General features: G+C 41.1%; 1 protein-coding gene across 1 annotated transcript; it reads left to right on the forward strand.

The window, feature by feature from the left end:
- The first annotated feature begins 1225 nt into the window (after window positions 1–1225).
- On the forward strand, window positions 1226–16214 carry LOC109073663 (NACHT, LRR and PYD domains-containing protein 3-like). The gene is made up of 12 exons (XM_042759172.1): window positions 1226–1297; window positions 1424–1512; window positions 1880–2106; window positions 5294–5338; window positions 5512–6835; window positions 6884–7378; window positions 7638–7811; window positions 8033–8206; window positions 13553–13726; window positions 13946–14119; window positions 14779–14825; window positions 14927–16214. The coding sequence occupies exons 1-12, from the start codon at window positions 1226–1228 to the stop codon at window positions 15553–15555; spliced, it is 3624 nt and encodes a 1207-aa protein (XP_042615106.1). The 3' UTR covers window positions 15556–16214.
- The last annotated feature ends 423 nt before the right edge of the window (window positions 16215–16637 follow it).

The following is a 16637-nucleotide window of genomic DNA, read 5'->3' on the forward strand; positions in this document are numbered from 1 at the left end:
ATGTCTGAACTGTTTGCACTGTATTTTACTTATTTACTGTATTTAATGTAAAATCATTTTCTATTTTTAACTGTATTAAATTCATTTTAAATAAGTCCATTTTTAAATAATTTCCAAAGTTTTAAAATTGCTTGTTTTATTTTTATTATTTTTCTTCATGATTATTTTACTTTCTTTTAGGTAAAGCACTTTAAATTACCATTGTATACGAAATATGCTATATAAATAAACATGCCTTGCCTTGACTTGGCTCGGCTCCATGGTCTTCCCCATGCCTCGGAGTGGATTATGACGTCGTCCAGATAGGCGGCGCCATAGGACTGATGGGTCCGCAACAGGATGTCGATCATCCGCTGAAACGTGGCGGTCGCCCCATGGAGGCCAAAGGGAAGGGTCCGGTACTGCCAGTGGCCACTAGGGGTCTTGGGTGTAGCATTCTCAGAAAGGGGTACCTGCCTATAGCCTTTGGTGAGGTCCAACGTCGAGATACACCTGGGCCTTCCCAGTCGCTCCAACAGCTCATCCACCCGAGGCACAGCACAAATCATAAACCCTCATTGAGACGGCGGAAGTCATTGCAGAAACGGAGGGTGCCGTCCGGATCGGGACCATCACGATTGTGCTGGACCACGGGCTGCGTGATGGTTCTATCACCATCAACTTCAGCATTTGTTGTATTTCCTCAACAGTAGCTTGCAGACGTGCCTCAGGGACGCGGTAGGGCCATTGCCTGATGACGACCCCTGGCGGCATCCGAATGTCATGCTGCAGGACGCTGGTCTGTCCAGGAAGAGAGGAGAACACATCGTTCAGGTGCTGCAGCTCCCTCTTCTGGGCAGCCCGAAAGGTGGGGATTGATGTCGACAACTATGGGATCAGAGACGCAGAGGGCTGCGAGCTGGCCTCTAGTCCCAACCCACTTCTTCAGCAATCCTATCAGAGGAATCTGCTCAGCCATCCTCCTTCCTGGCTGACGCACACAGAAAGTCAACGGCCCAATCCTTTCCAGCACCGTGTAGGGACCCTGCCAGGTGGCCAGGAACTTGAACGCAGCATTGGGGACTTGGACCATGACTCTGTCTCCAGGCTGGGACTCCCATGGTTAGACTGCCCAGTTGTAGTTGCGCTGTTGAGCCTGCTGCGCTTTACTGAAGTGTTTCTGGACTAATGGCATGACTCGGTCGATCCTTTCCCTCATCTGCTTTACGTGCTCGATAACCGAGCGATGGGCCGCCAGCTGTTTTTCCCAGGCCTCTTTCGCCACATCCAGGAGGCCGCGGGGTTGCCAGCCAAAGAGGTGCTCGAAGATGTTGAAGCTAGTTGAGGCCTGAGGAACTTCGTGGATCCCAAAGAGGACGTGGGGGGTCAAAAGGTCCCAGTCACATTTGTTCTCCATGACCATTCATCTCAACATCTGCTTCAGAGTCTGATTAAAGCGTTTGACCAGTCTGTTGGTCTGGGGATGGTTCAGACTGTGGTCCTCAACTGCTTCATCCGTAACAGCCTGCAGAGGTCAGCCGTTAGCTAGGACATAAAGGGGGTACCCTGATTGGTCAGGATCTCTGCTGGGATGCCGACTCAGCTGGAGAGCAGGAAGAGGTCCTGGGCGATGGGGTTCCTCATCCCAACTTCCTGCCGGTGAGATCGGGGAAAAGGGCTCGGAGAAGTCGGTCTATCACGACGTGTTCTGCCACCTGACTAGCTGATGGACCCCCCTCCAGCAGCCAGTGCTATTTGAATCGCGTGAGTTTTGCGGCCTGGGCAAGGGCCGGCAGATGGGGCTTATATTCAAACTCGTGGAAGTACTGAGCGGCACAGATAGAGGATAACCCCATGTGGGCTAGAATTTCCTTCTTGACCTCCATATACTGATCGGCAGAGGCTTGGCTTCACCCATCAGCAGGGGAGCCAGCACTTGTGCCCAGTCATCTGTATGCCATCCCTCCGAGGTTGCCGTGATTTCAAACATCTGCAAGTATGCTTCCACATCATCATGGGGGGTCAGCTTTGGTAGCATCTTAGTGGCTTGTACTCGGGGGTCCGGCAAAAGGGCCTTGACGGGTGGCAAGATGCTCAACGGTCTGTTGCTGGCGGATGCTAACCTCGGTGAGCTGCTGGAGGATTTCGTCCATGTTGGGGGAGGAGTGCTCGCCTGTGACAGAAAACTGGAGACAAAAAAAAAAAGCAAAAAGTTGATGTGAAGGAGATCGCTTGTCGGTAATTCTTCACTGATATGCCAGCATTCTCCACCAGTGTTACGGGGTGAAGAATTACACAAGGAGTGCTCAGTAAATCCCCCGGAGGGTGGATTTATTTAGAAGTTAGTGTGATTTATGAGAAAGGTCCAGGTGGGTGTGTAGCGTTTCAGACCCGAACCAGACAAATTAAAGATTCAATCGTGAGCATGGTTGAAACATGAGGAGCCGAATTCCACAGAAAGGCAGGATCTTGTAAATCAACTCCTAGCACCACAGTCTGAAGCAAGATAACCAACCAACTCTTTCAGAGAACAGCTTTCAACATTAACAACATTAGAACAATTATTGACAATTTCAATTCGGAGAAGAGATTGTCAAATTTGGGGCAAGTAATCCAGATTGATGGTCAAAGAGATGCACAGCGTTACCTTCACATGTAAACTCATGATAGTAATCATGATCACAAGCTCTTTGGATTGACTTCCCCCACCTAGAAGGAAACCAGACTGAAATTCCTAAGGAGACCTGTTAACCTCTCTGGTCTTCACAGGACATATCCTTACTCCACAGAATGGCACAGAGAATGCCTTCCAATGCATATATGCACCGAAATTAACTCAAAAAAGACTTCTAAATGGATATCAGTCCATTGCTTAACTCCATATCATACATGTAACCCACACATTTGACTATAATGTTTCTAATCACTTATTGTGTATGTCTTTTTAATAACTATTGAATAGTTTAAGTATTCATATTCATGTTTAGTATGTGTGTGTTCGAATCTTCTTGCTTGAAACGTTTCTGACCATCAGTTATTTGTCAAATGTATCATATTCTTGTTATTCCATGGATGTCTGTGAGAAAGGGATATTAACTTGACAAGCTTGCGCATCTGTGGCGCCGCACGTGCAATCCACTCAGCGTGTTCTGCTTTTGTTCAGCTTGCACACATCAGCTATACAGGCGTGAATATTTAAATGTTTAACATTATATTAATTACATACATGTACTTCATAGACATCCTTAATCTCTTATAACTTCATTCTGCTCTCTTTTGTTCTGTTGTTGGTGATTCTTTTTCTGTATACAGCACTGCTCACATGCTGTGTGGTATCAGCTGTGTGGTATCTTAGCATTTTAATGAGTACGAGTATCGGGCAGTACATCCCTAATATATATATATATATATACACATTCAGGTGCATCACAATAAATTAGAATGTCATGGAAAAATTCATTTATTTCAGTAATTCAACTCAAATTGTGAAACTTGTGTATTAAATAAATTCAATGCACACAGACTGAAGTAGTTTAAGTCTTTGGTTCATTTAATTGTCATGATTTTGGCTCACATTGAACAAAAACCCACCAATTCACTATCTCAACAAATTAGAATATGGTGACATGCCAATCAGCTAATCAACTCAAAACACATGCAAAGTTTTCCTGAGCCTTCAAAGTAGTCTCTCAGTTTGATTCACTAGGCTACACAATCATGGGGAAGACTGCTGATCTGACAGTTGTCGAGAAGACAATCATTGACACCCTTCACAAGGAGGGTAAGCCACAAACATTCATTGCCAAAGAAGCTGGCTGTTCACAGGAGTGCTGTATCCAAGCATGTTAACAGAAAGTTGAGTGGAAAGGAAAAAGTGTGGAAGAAAAAGATGCACAACGAACTGAGGTAACCACAGCCTTATGAGGATTGTCAAGCAAAATCGATTCAAAGAATTTGAGTGAACTTCACAAGGAATGGACTGAGGCTGGGGTCAAGGCACAAATATCAACGATACACAGACATGTCAAGGAATTTGGCTACAGTTGTCGTATTCCTCTTGTTAAGCCACTCCTGAACCCCAGACAACGTCAGAGGCATCTTACCTGGGCTAAGGAGAAGAACTGGACTTTTGCCCAGTGGTCCAAAGTCCTCTTTTCAGATGAGAGCAAGTTTTGTATTTCAATTGGAAACCAAGGTCCTAGAGTCTGGAGGAAGGGTAGAGAGGCTCATAGCCCAAGTTGCTTGAAGTCCAGTGTTAAGTTTCCACAGTCTGTGATGATTTGGGGTGCAATGTCATCTGCTGGTGTTGGTCCATTGTGTTTTTTGAAAACCAAAGTCACTGCACCCGTTTACCAAGAAATTTTGGAGCACTTCATGCTTCCTTCTGCTGACCAGCTTTTTGAAGATGCTGATTTCATTTTGGCACCTGTCCACACTGCCAAAAGCACCAAAAGTTGGTTAAATGACCATGGTGTTAGTGTGCTTGACTGGCCAGCAAACTCACCAGACCTGAACCCCAAAGAGAATCTATGGGGTATTGTCGAGAGGAAAATGAGAAACAAGAGACCAAAAAATGCAGATGAGCTGAAGGCCACTGTCAAAGAAACCTGGGCTTCCATACCACCTCAGCAGTGCCACAAACTGATCACCTTCATGCCACGCCAAATTGAGTTAGTAATTAAAGCAAAAGGAGCCCATACCAAGTATTGTACTGTACATGTACAGTAAATGAACATACTTTCCAGAAGGCCAACAGTTCACTAAAAATGTTTTTTTTTTTTTTTTCCTTTTTTTATTGGTCTTATGAAGTATTCAAATTTGTTGGTGAATTGATGGGTTTTTTGTTAAATGTGAGCCAAAATCATCACAATTAAAAAAAACCAAAGACTTAAACTACTTCAGTCTGTTTGCTTTGAATTTATTTAATACATGAGATTCACAATTTGAGTTGAATTACTGAAATAAATGAACTTTTCCACGACATTCTAATTTATTGAGATGCACCTGTATATATATATATATATATATATATATATATATATATATATATATATATATATATATGTGTGTGTGTGTGTGTGTGTGTGTGTGTGTGTGTGTGTGTGTGTGTGTGTTTGTGGAAACTGAAAAATGTAGTTTTTGGATTTACAGATTTTTCACACACACACACACACACACACACACACACACACACACACACACACTTTTTAAACTTTTACACAGTAATGTATATGTTTTTCATTACTGTTCAGATAAAAATCTATGCCATTGTAGTTTTATATTTTCTTTCATTCTTTTTTCTCTCTTCACACAGTGCAAAAATCATTAGAAACAGCTGAGAAACACACAAGAAAACAAGGTGAACCAGCTTAAGTCACGTCCTTACATTGGGTTAAGAAATGATTTTAGCCTTTTTGATGCATATTGATCTCATTACAGGACAGAATTGCTTTCAGTATTATGAATTTAATTTTCTAATGTTGTTTTTTTCCCTTCACCTTGTCTTGTTTATTTATATATTTTTTATAACAGAGGATTTCTGGCTACAGGGATTCTTGAAAACTCACAAAATGAGCATGAAGGAGAAAGTAGAACATATTTTTGAGGGCAAAAAGAAAAATGAAGCACACCTCATGGATGTTTACACAGAACTCTTTATTACGGAGGGGGATATTAAAGAAGTCAATCATGAACATGAGATTCTGAAGATTGATGTTGTTTTTAAAACCTGTAAATTACATGACAGGCCAATCAAATGCAGTGATGTATTTAGTCTGAACAAAAATAAGAAAAAGATTCTGTTGACCAAAGGCATCGCTGGCATTGGAAAAACTGTCTCAGTGCACAAGCTCATTCTGGACTGGACAGAAGGAAAAGCCAATGACAATATTGATTGTGTGTTTCTGCTTCCATTCCGAAAGATTAACTGCATTAAAGACAGAGAGATCAGTCTGCATGAATTACTACAGAAATTCAATCCTGAAATGAAGGACCTAGAAACAAGACAGATATATAAGAGCTGTACGCTTGCATTTATCTTTGATGGACTGGATGAGAGTCGACTGACTCTGGATTTTGACAATGGAATGGTGACGAGTGTTGAGGAGCGATCATCTGTAGATGAACTGTTTGCAAGTCTGGTGAATGGGACTCTGCTTCCATCAGCGCTTGTCTGGGTGACCTCACGACCAGCAGCAGCCAATCAGATCCCTCCTGAGTATGTCGGGTTGTTCACAGAGGTGCGAGGATTCACTGACCAGCAGAAGGAGGAGTATTTCAGAAAGAGATTCAAAGATGAGACTCAGGCCTCCAGAATCATCTCACACATTAAGAAATCTCGAAGTCTCTACATCATGTGCTACATTCCCGTGTTCTGTTGGATCACAGCCACTGTTCTTCAAGACCCTACTGGGAACAATGCAGATACCATCAATATGACGCTTACTGAAATGAACATCCACTTCCTGCTGATCCAGATGAACATGAAAAGTCAGAAGTATGACAGAAAAAAAGAAAGAGCCCGTACCAAGCTCTTAGATACCAATAAAACAATGATTTTGAAGTTAGCCAAGCTAGCATTTGAACAACTAAAGAAGGAAAACGTTGTGTTCTATGAGAAAGATCTGAAAGCATGTGGTATTGATGTGAGTGAAGACTTTGAGTCCACAGGAATGCTGACTGAGATCTTTCAGCAAGAAGCTGGACTTCATGAGATGAAGGTCTTCTGCTTTGTGCATCTGAGTGTTCAAGAGTTCCTCGCTGCAGTGCATGTGTTCCTCTGCTACCTGCACAAGAACATGGAGGAGCTTCAGTTTTTCTTTAAAGAGCCACTGAACAAGGTCAGGAGTAAACATCAGTCTATTTCTCAGTCTGCAAGCCTGCACAAAATCCACATGCATGACAGTGTAACCGACATCAATAAAGTAGACAAAAAAGTTGCATTGCATGATTTACTAAAAAAGGCTGTTGAGATAGCAATGCAGAGTCAGAGAGGACATTTAGACCTTTTTTTGCGTTTTCTGCTGGGCATTTCACTAGAATCCAATCAGAAACTGCTTGAAGGCCTTTTTACACACACTGAAGACAGCAAAGACAGCATCATGAAAACAACTGAATATATTACAAAACAATGTCAGTGCCAGAAGATCTCACCTGAAGCTTCAATCAACCTGTTCTGCTGCTTACTGGAGCTCAATGACAAATCATTATATATGGAAATACAAAGCTATCTCCGATCCAATCCAGAAAAATTCCTCCCATCTTCTATGTGCTCACTGATGACATACGTACTGCTGATGTCAGAGGAGGTGCTGGATGAGTTCAACCTGAAGAAGTACAAGACCACATGGGGAGGTTACATGAGTCTCCTGCCTGCTGTAAGAAGCTGCAGAAAAGCCATGCAAGTCACTTTTTGATAGCTGTTTAATATAAGTTTTTAAGTTTCTAACTGTAATTACTGAAACAGCACTAACATTGTGATTTTTACAGAGGTACATTTCAGGGTTTTGATTTCACCTGTCTGTAAGCATTAATTGAAGCATAATTGATATGTTTTACTTGTTTAGAAAGCTTGAATGTTTACAGAGAAAACAATGCTAGCTAACAATGTTGTGTGTACAAAATACACACACAAATATATTTCATGCTAAATTTTGCAGACTCAACATCTGTGAACTCAGTGATACCTGTTGTGAAACTGTGGCTTTGGCCCTGCAGTTACCAAATTCACCCATCAAAGAGTTGGACATGAGTCATAATGGTCTGCAAGACTCAGGAGTGAAGATGCTCTCTGATGGACTGAAGAGTCCAGACTGTCAGCTGGAGATTCTAAGGTTTGGGACCCATTCATTCAGTAGTGCTGTCATGTAAAATAAGGCTATTAGTTGGGTTGTTAGTTGGTCTGTGCGGGGGTTGTGTAGTAATATACACATCTAAATACTTTTAACTGAACTACTTTTAAAAAGGTTACAAGATACAATCTACTTCTGTCAGTAAATATTAAATGAATGTGTAATTATTCAGTTATTTTATTTATTTATTTATTTATTTTCAGATTGGCAGGCTGTAATCTCACTTTTCACTGCTGTACAAGTTTGCCATCAGTTCTAAAATCACCAAACTCCCGTCTGATAGAGCTGGACCTGAGTGACAATGATCTCCAGGACTCAGGAGTGAAGCTGCTCTCTGTGGGACTGAAGAACCCAAATTGTCAGCTGGAGAAACTGAGGTTTGAAATTCATTCATTCTCTATGTTGGTGATTCTAAATGACATATTTTAACATGTTTAGTAAATTATTTAATGTGTGAATTTTCTACATGTATCACAAGTTATTCTCTCTTGGGAGGAAAAAAAGGCAGAAAATTGATTCATAGGAAACCAGATATGTGACAAGTGTGATGTTAGATGCAAAATTTAAGGTGGCACTGATGTAGCATTTTATTAACCCTCTGGGGTCTGAGGGGGTTTGGGGCCCTGGAGAAGTTTTGACATACCCAGACATTTGTGATTTTGTGTGAATGTTTTGTGTGAATGTGACAGTGAGGCAGGTAAGAAAGAATGTAAGGAGATTAAAATAATGTGTTTTTTTTATTATTTATACAATACACAATATAATAAAAATGTACATAATGAAGGTCAAAGTTACATTATTGAGCACACCGATCTAAACACAGAGACTTGAACAGAATTTGTGCCATTCTGAAAACAGATCCTGTTGAAACAAGTAAACCATACCTGGTATTTCCAAGTGTCAGACTCTATCCCGTGTTTTGTGTATGTTCCTTCTCCCTGATTATTTTTGTTCCAGGTGTCTAGTTATTAGTTATCCTCCTCAACAGTCTGCCCCTCGTTATCTGTACTATTTAGTTCTAGACCATTCTGTTCTCCCTTTCTCCCGCTGTTATATGTCAACCTGTGTTTGTCTCCCGTGGTCTATGGAAATAAAAGTCAAGTTATAGCATTCTCCAGCATCTCCTCATCCGTTCCTTCCTGTCTGAGAGTAAGCGTGACAGAACAGATTCAAGATTTTTATTCGTCACATACACGATTATATAGAGCATATATAACCAGCAGTGAAATGTGAGTCAGGTCTGCTCCATGGACAGTGCAATTATTAAAGAATACAACATAGAGGAAAATATACATAAATATAGGTTTGAAAGGATGAAATAAAAGTAAACAATAAAAATATAAGAATAAAATATATAAAAGATGTAAACTGTAGAATTAGATATAGAATAGAAAATAATGTGCATGAAAGTATACCGTAGTCTTAAATATTAAGATACACAGGAATTTGCAAGAGGCAAATGTGCATATGTGCATTATACTGTACTCTTAAATATTAAGATACACAGGAATGTACAAGAGGCGAATGTGCAAACAGGTTGTCACTGTCAGTATGTCAATATGAGGTAGAGAATGATGAATATCTTAAAGATTAAGTGAATATTAATGATGGCCTGGGGGAAGAAACTCCTCCTAAGTCTCTCGGTTTTTGCCATCAGGCTACGGAAGCGCTTACCAGATGCCAAAATGAAAAGATGGTTACTGGGGTGGATGAAGTCCTTGATGATTTTAACAGCTCTGCTTTTGCAGCATTTGAGGTAGATGTCCTGCAGAGTGGGGAGAGCAGACCCTGAGATGCGCTCTGCTAAGCGCACAACTCTCTGCAGGGCTTAGCAGTCTTGACTGGAGCTGTTCCCATACCAGACTGAGATACACTGAGTCAATACACTTTCTATGGCACCTGAATAGAAAGTTTTCAGGATTGCTGGTAAAACCCTGCATTTCCTTGGCTGTCGCAGATGATAGAGTCTTTGCCTGGCTTTATTAACCTGTGTTTGGATGTGTGAAGTCCAAGTCAGGTCCTCGGAGATGTTTACACCAAGGTACTTGAAGCTGCTCACCCTCTCTACAGGGGTCCTGCCGATCATAAGAGGAGTATAGGTCCACTGCTGTCTCTTCCTGAAGTAAACAATCAGCTCTTTAGTTTTGCTCACATTCAGAGAGAGACAATTGTCCTGGCACCATGATGTTAGTTTCTCTACCTCATCAAAGTATGCAGTCTCATTATTGTTATGAATGAGGCCCAGAACCACAGTATCATAAGGAAATTTGATAATAGATGTGGAACTGTGGGAAGACATGCAGTCATGTGTGTAGCGAAAGTAGAGCAGGGGACTCATGACACAGCCCTGTGGGGCTCCTACGCTCAGTGTGATGGAATTGGAGATGAACTGGCCTACTTTCACCCCTTGAGGTCTGCCATTGGGGAAGTCTTGAATCCAGATGCAGAGTGAAGAATTCAGGCCAAGGTCTATGAGTTTAGAAGCTAGCTTTATGGGGACTATAGCATTGAAAGCTGAGCTATAGTCGATAAATAGCAGCCTTACATAGTTCCCATTATTGCTGTCAATGTGCGTGAGAGAAGAGTGCAGGATATGAGAGATGGCATCATCAGTGGATCTGTTGGGGCGATAAGCAAACTGAAGAGGGTCCAAAGTATCCGGGATGGAGGAGCAAATGTACTTTTTAACCAGTCCCTCAAAGACCTTCATGACTATTGATGCGAGGGCAACTGGACGATAGTCATTCAGACAAGAGGGTTTATTGTTCTTAGACACAGGGATGATGACAGACTTTTTCAAGGAGGTGGGAACCACCGAGTTACCAAGAGACTCAATAAAGATGGATGTAAACAAACCAGTGAACTCATCAGTGCAGGACCTCAGAACACGTCCAGAAATCCCATCAGGTCCGGCTGCTTTCCTCATGTTCACTCACTTTAGAGCCCTGCGAACTTCATCCTCCGACACGGTGATTACATGATTATCACTGCTCTGACTGCTGCTTCCTGACGCGATGGCCACAGATGGTCCTTAGCCCCTGCCACATGCGTCAGGAGTCATTTAGCTGAAAATGAGACTCTATTCGTTCCCTGTATCAGAGTTTGTCGGTTCTTACTGCGCGTCGGAGAGCATAGCACGATGCTTTGTACTCACTCATATTTCCCGACAAAAGACCGGCATTGTAAGCAGCAGTGTGTTTGTTTACTGCTGCACGGATTGCTCTACATCATGAAACTTAGACAAAGCCAAGCCGGTGTCTGCTTGTGGTGGAATGTAAACAGCAGTAACGATGATCGATGAAAACTCTCGGGGAAGATAGAATGGGCGGCAAATAATGGATAAATGTTCCAGATGAGGCGAGCAGGAGTGCAACGGAGTGGAGATATTCCTGGGGTCACACCATTTCTTGTTAATCATGAAATCCGAGAACAGCAGACCAAACACAATAACTATGGCTGAAGACAGACTGTGGTATCTGCGGCAGGGCGGTCGGGAGTTGGAGGTGTATGTGGAGGAGTTCCTAAGCTCTCCAATGAGGTAAGCTGGTGAGATTCTGCACTCGGTGTCTGTTTTCAGCTGGGGCTGGATGATGATGTCATCAGCTGCAATCTTTCCACATGTAGTTTTGCCCTGATCAAGCTGGTAAATCATGTCCTTTATTTAAGTGGTTGTAATTCCTAGGTCGAAGAAGTTCCTCATCCAGTCCCTCCCGAAAACCACCAAGGTGCCCTAGCTCACCCCTCGCCAGGAACCTCCACATACCCAACCAAATGGTCTGACTACCCATCTCCTCCCAGCACTGTCTCTGTCCTCATCCCAGATACGATGGCCACTCCTAAACTCACTCCAGTGCCAGTTCCTCGAAAGCGCTTTGCTGTGCCTGCTCCTCAAGAGCACCTTCCGGTGCCAGCACCACGTAAGTGCATCCCCATTCCCGAGTTAAGCCCACGGCGGGCTCCTGTTTCCCCTTTAAGCCCAGGAAGGGCTCTCAATCCCCAGTTCAGCCCAGGAGAGGCTTCTGTTCCCGAGTTAAGCCCAAGGCAGGCTCCTGTTTCCCCTTTAAGCCCAGGAGGGGCTCCCGATCCCCAGTGCAGCCCAGGAGAGGCTCCCGATCCCCAGTCAAGCACAGAGAGGGCTCCTGACTCCCCATCAAGCCCAGGGAGGGCTTCTGATTCCCCATCAAGCCCAGGGAGAGTTTTGTGTATCTTCCCTCTCCCTGATTGTTTTTGTTTCAGGTGTCTCATTATTAGTTATCCTCCTCACCTGTCTGCCCCTCGGTATCTATACTATTTAGTTCTAGCCCATTCTGTTCTCCCTTGTCTGCTGTTATACGTCAACCTGTGTTTGTCTCCCGTGGTCTATGGAAATAAAAGTCAAGTTATAGCATTCTCCAGCGTCTCCTTATCTGTTCCTTCCTGTCTGAGAGTAAGCATGACACCAAGGTGTTTGCTGTTTCTTTCCATGCATTCAAGAAAAGAAAAAAAACAGCCCCATCATTGAGCTTATTTTACCACATTCATGTAGGATATCAGCCCAATGCCCAGTTGAACATCTGATGTTGGTACAGCGCTGTCAAAGTATCTGGGCACAAAAAGACAAAATATATATGATTTTTTGGTCTTGGACACACATGATTTGTATGTATTATCATTCAGTACAAAAATAACATTTTACATCTGAGAAACTAAATTATTATTAAACACATTATAAACATCTGTTTGAGCAGATATTTGCAGACAGAATTTCACAGTAAACTTTCATCTAAACATTCTTAAACACTAACATGCATTGTGTTACAGTGTAAACACTCATTTTACTTTTATATTGTATTGTTTTATATTTTATAGAGCATTAAAAACATCTTCACGTCGTAAAATATTTCAATGCAATGAAAGGTTGCCTATCGTATTTCAAAATGTTGCAGTCAACATCACACATTTTAGTCTGGAATTATAGTGTGGCAAAAGTCCAACTAGTAAAGTGCGTACAAGTTTATGTCACAATAACACTAATATAAGTAAGAATAAATAACTTACTCATCAGAATGATATCATCAAGCCACGTGTCACATTGCGTTCTTCTTCTGAAGAATATTCTGGCTTATTCCTCTCAGCGAGTCATCTTCCAAAAAAGAAAGTAGCCTAGATGAACTTGATGAATCTTTATGCTTTGTTTACAGATGTGATGCTGCAATTTACACTCTACTACAATTTACTATCACACATCCCAGAGATTTGAGATTTGGTTCTTTTTTGTGATGTGTTTAAGATAGAACTTCAGGGAGACCGAGACGGCAGAAAGCACACCCTGTTTGTTTTCTGTATTTTATAAAAGCACAATGTTTGGTTGATATTATGAGTGTACACAAATAAAAGTAGACCCTTTACAGATTAAAATGATGTATTACTCTTATCTATACAATATATGATATATGATACAATGATGGAACATTTTAAGTTCTTTTTGCTGTTATCAGGAAAAAATGCAAGTGATCCCACAGGTGCATTTTGTCGACCCCAGGAGTTTAACAGAGAACCAAAGACTAAAGCATTAAATTACCTAAAACTTAAACCCTATTCCACTGCTACCTTACAGTTACTGAGAATTTCTTTGTGAAATTGCTCATGAGCCTCAGTATATGGTAGATGGCGGTAGAGATCAACTAATGATCAGAACCATATTCTCCTTGCAGCATCATCTGACATTTTATTATTATGTTTAGATTGGCAGGCTGTAATCTCACTCAGGAGTGCTGTGAAAGTTTGTCATCAGTTCTAAAATCATCAAACTCCTGTCTGAGAGAGTTGAACCTGAGTAAAAATGACCTGCAGGATTCAGGAGTGAAGCTGCTCTCAGATGGACTAAAGAGTCCAAACTGTCAGCTGAACATAATGAGGTAGAATATGATAAACCTCACCCTGCAAGACCAAACAATAAAAAAATGAATAAAGAGGAAATAAACTTATGATTTATTGATAATCCTTCAGTTAAATTTGAATGCAAATTACACCCAGCACATAAAACTTTGCATACCTCACTCAGAATGCAAATGATATATTGTTATCATCAGTTCTAATGTCACAGATATCTTCATTATATCTGTGTGTGTTTGTAGATTATCTGGTTGTATGGTAACAGATGAAGGCTGTTGCTATCTGGCTTCAGCTCTGCATTCAAACCCCTCATACCTGAAAGAGTTGGATCTGAGCTACAATCACCCAGGAAAATCAGGAGTCAAGATGCTCTCTGATCTATGGAACGATTCAAACTGCACACTGGACAAACTTGAGTATGTTGAGTAGTAAGATTCATTTTATCCTATAAATATTTGTATATGTATTTCAGTCTTACCATCTGCAAGTCTATAGTGGAGTAAAATAGGGTCTGTAGTAGGGCTGCAGGATATGGAGGGAAAAAGTGAAATTCAATGAACTGGTTGAACTGGTAGGCCTTCTAAACAAAGGTCAAAACTTGATCCAGTGGATATCTGGTTTGGTAAAAATAAAAATATTGCCTTTTATATGAACACTTCTCAAACAGAGGTCATTTTGACTATTAGGTGATTCATTTTGTCAAGCTACTACATATTTAAGGTCTTTCCCAAAGGACATACTCTTTAATCTGTTTAGGACTCTTCGCTGCACTCTTCTCACCTTGACTTCCACCTTGTTGACCCATGGCTTGCTACTTTTTAACTTAATATTTTTTTTAGATTCATATATATAAAAAAGTGTGTGTGTTTGTTGGAGACAGGGGTTCAGATGGGCAAAATGTAACATCATTATGTACGAAGGTTTAGAAAAGGTTTAGATCTTCTGATGATGGATTTTAAAATATTTTCTTTTAGGGATCGGAATTGGGTTAGTCTATGAGTCAATCTTATTAGCATTATGTACAAATAACATTTTCTGGAATGACTTCATTAAGTAAATGTGTGTGTTTTTATAGTGTGGATCATGGAGGAGAGTTCAGAATTACCTTACAGCTACAGAACTGTAGGTCTTTTCACACACACACACACACACACACACACACACACACACATAGCCTCTGTTGTTGTTTTATTATGCTAAATGTTCTTTCTTCTTGTGTTCAGATGCCTGTGATCTCACTCTGAATCCAAACACAGCAAACACCCATCTCATTCTGTCTGAGGAGAACAGAAATATAACACACATATTTGAGATTCAGCCATATCCTGATCATCCAGAGAGATTTGATGAGTGTTGTCAGGTCTTGTGTAGAGAGAGTCTGACTGGACGCTGTTACTGGGAGGTTGAATGGAGTCATGGGTGGGCTGAAATATCAGTTGCATATAAAGGAATCAGCAGGAAAGGAAGGAGTAGCCACTGTAAATTTGGATATAACGAAATGTCATGGAGTCTGAAATGCTCTGATTACAGATTCATTGGCCGTCACAATAATCTGAGAACTGTCATACCTGCCCCTTTATCCCCCTCTAACCGGGTAGGGGTGTTTCTGGACTGGCCGGCTGGTACTTTGTCCTTCTACAGCGTCTCTGACACACACACACTCACACACTTACATACATTCAACACCACATTCACTGAACCCATCTATGCTGGCTTTAGGGTTTCTCTTCTTTCTTCAGTGTCTCTGTGTCAGATTAAACCTTGTGTGAAGAACAACAGAAACACAGACAAAGGTGAAACAAGTGACACTGCTTATTTCTCCACAGTAAATAAATTAGAGAGGGAGTGTTGAGTACAGCACCATTTAGTGCCCATGACTAGAGATATAAAGATCTATACCATGGGTGTCACTAGGCCATTTTAGGGAGGCTATAGCCCCCCAAAATGACTACTCAGCCCCCCTAAAATTTTGCGATTAGCTCCATAAACTGTACACAAATTCGTGATCACCTCAGTCTCCTTAAAATTTCATATGAAAACGGCGGTAGACTTTGTCTTCTCCCCATCTTTCATCAAGTTCTTCAATCCGCAGACCGCGGCGGCGCAGCCCGAGAAACAGAGGACAAGGTGTGTGTTTATTGATAGATGGTTATAATATCTGCATCTGTGCAGTTCTGTTCTTTGTCATAAATACAGTTTACAAAATATCCTAGAGGTGCAATCAGTTCCCCATAAGTTTTTGCTGCATTCACCCCTCATCACACCGCAGCTGTTTCAGCTTTTGACTGCTAAGTGGCGCTTTAACCACAAGTTATCAAACAAATGCATCAAAGCACATTTTCGCAAATAGCCGTCAGCTTTGCCTCGCTGGTGTGTTACATTTGACAGCTGCAGTCAGAGGAAAATTAAAGAAAAACACTGTAGTTAAAATATTTTATATTCATAGATGAAACTTTAGTACCCTACTTAAGTTATGTTTGTTTCTTAGAATGAATAAAACAGAATAAATACACATACTTTGTTATTCGTTACCTCTCATTTATTTTGACAGATAACTACTTGGGGAAAAGATATCTGTCTGTACACTGATTAAAAAATTGTTGTCTGTTTTATAAATTACTTCCATTATTTTAATAAAACGTGAGGCACTGAATATTTCACTCCCATTATTTAGGCCAAACTAAATCAAGAAATGAATAAATTTAAGCTGGCCACGATTTAGCTAAATCATTGAAACTGTAAAGAATGGATGGATTAATAAAATGTCCTCACATTTAAACTCAAGTTCTCTCATGAGAATGCACATGATGAAAAAAGAGCTTCATTAATTGACAACTTCAGTTATTTTAAAGGGAGTGTTCTTACAATTTAAGTAAAACTCAAACTAAAAAAAAAATAAATAAATAAATAAATGCAGCCGCATTTAAATGCAGG

Source organism: Cyprinus carpio, chromosome A6, assembly GCF_018340385.1.
Source record: "Cyprinus carpio isolate SPL01 chromosome A6, ASM1834038v1, whole genome shotgun sequence".
Taxonomy (NCBI): Eukaryota; Metazoa; Chordata; class Actinopteri; order Cypriniformes; family Cyprinidae; genus Cyprinus; species Cyprinus carpio.

What these genes read in the sequence shown, in the direction of transcription:
- LOC109073663 (XM_042759172.1), top strand. Translation starts at nt 1,226, where the DNA reads ATGGGCCGCCAGCTGTTTTTCCCAGGCCTCTTTCGCCACATCCAGGAG. An exon ending in TGTCAGCTGGAGAAACTGAG is followed by an intron (nt 8,207 to 13,552) that starts GTTTGAAATTCA and finishes TATTATGTTTAG; the next exon opens with ATTGGCAGGCTGTAATCTCA. An exon ending in TGTCAGCTGAACATAATGAG is followed by an intron (nt 13,727 to 13,945) that starts GTAGAATATGAT and finishes GTGTGTTTGTAG; the next exon opens with ATTATCTGGTTGTATGGTAA.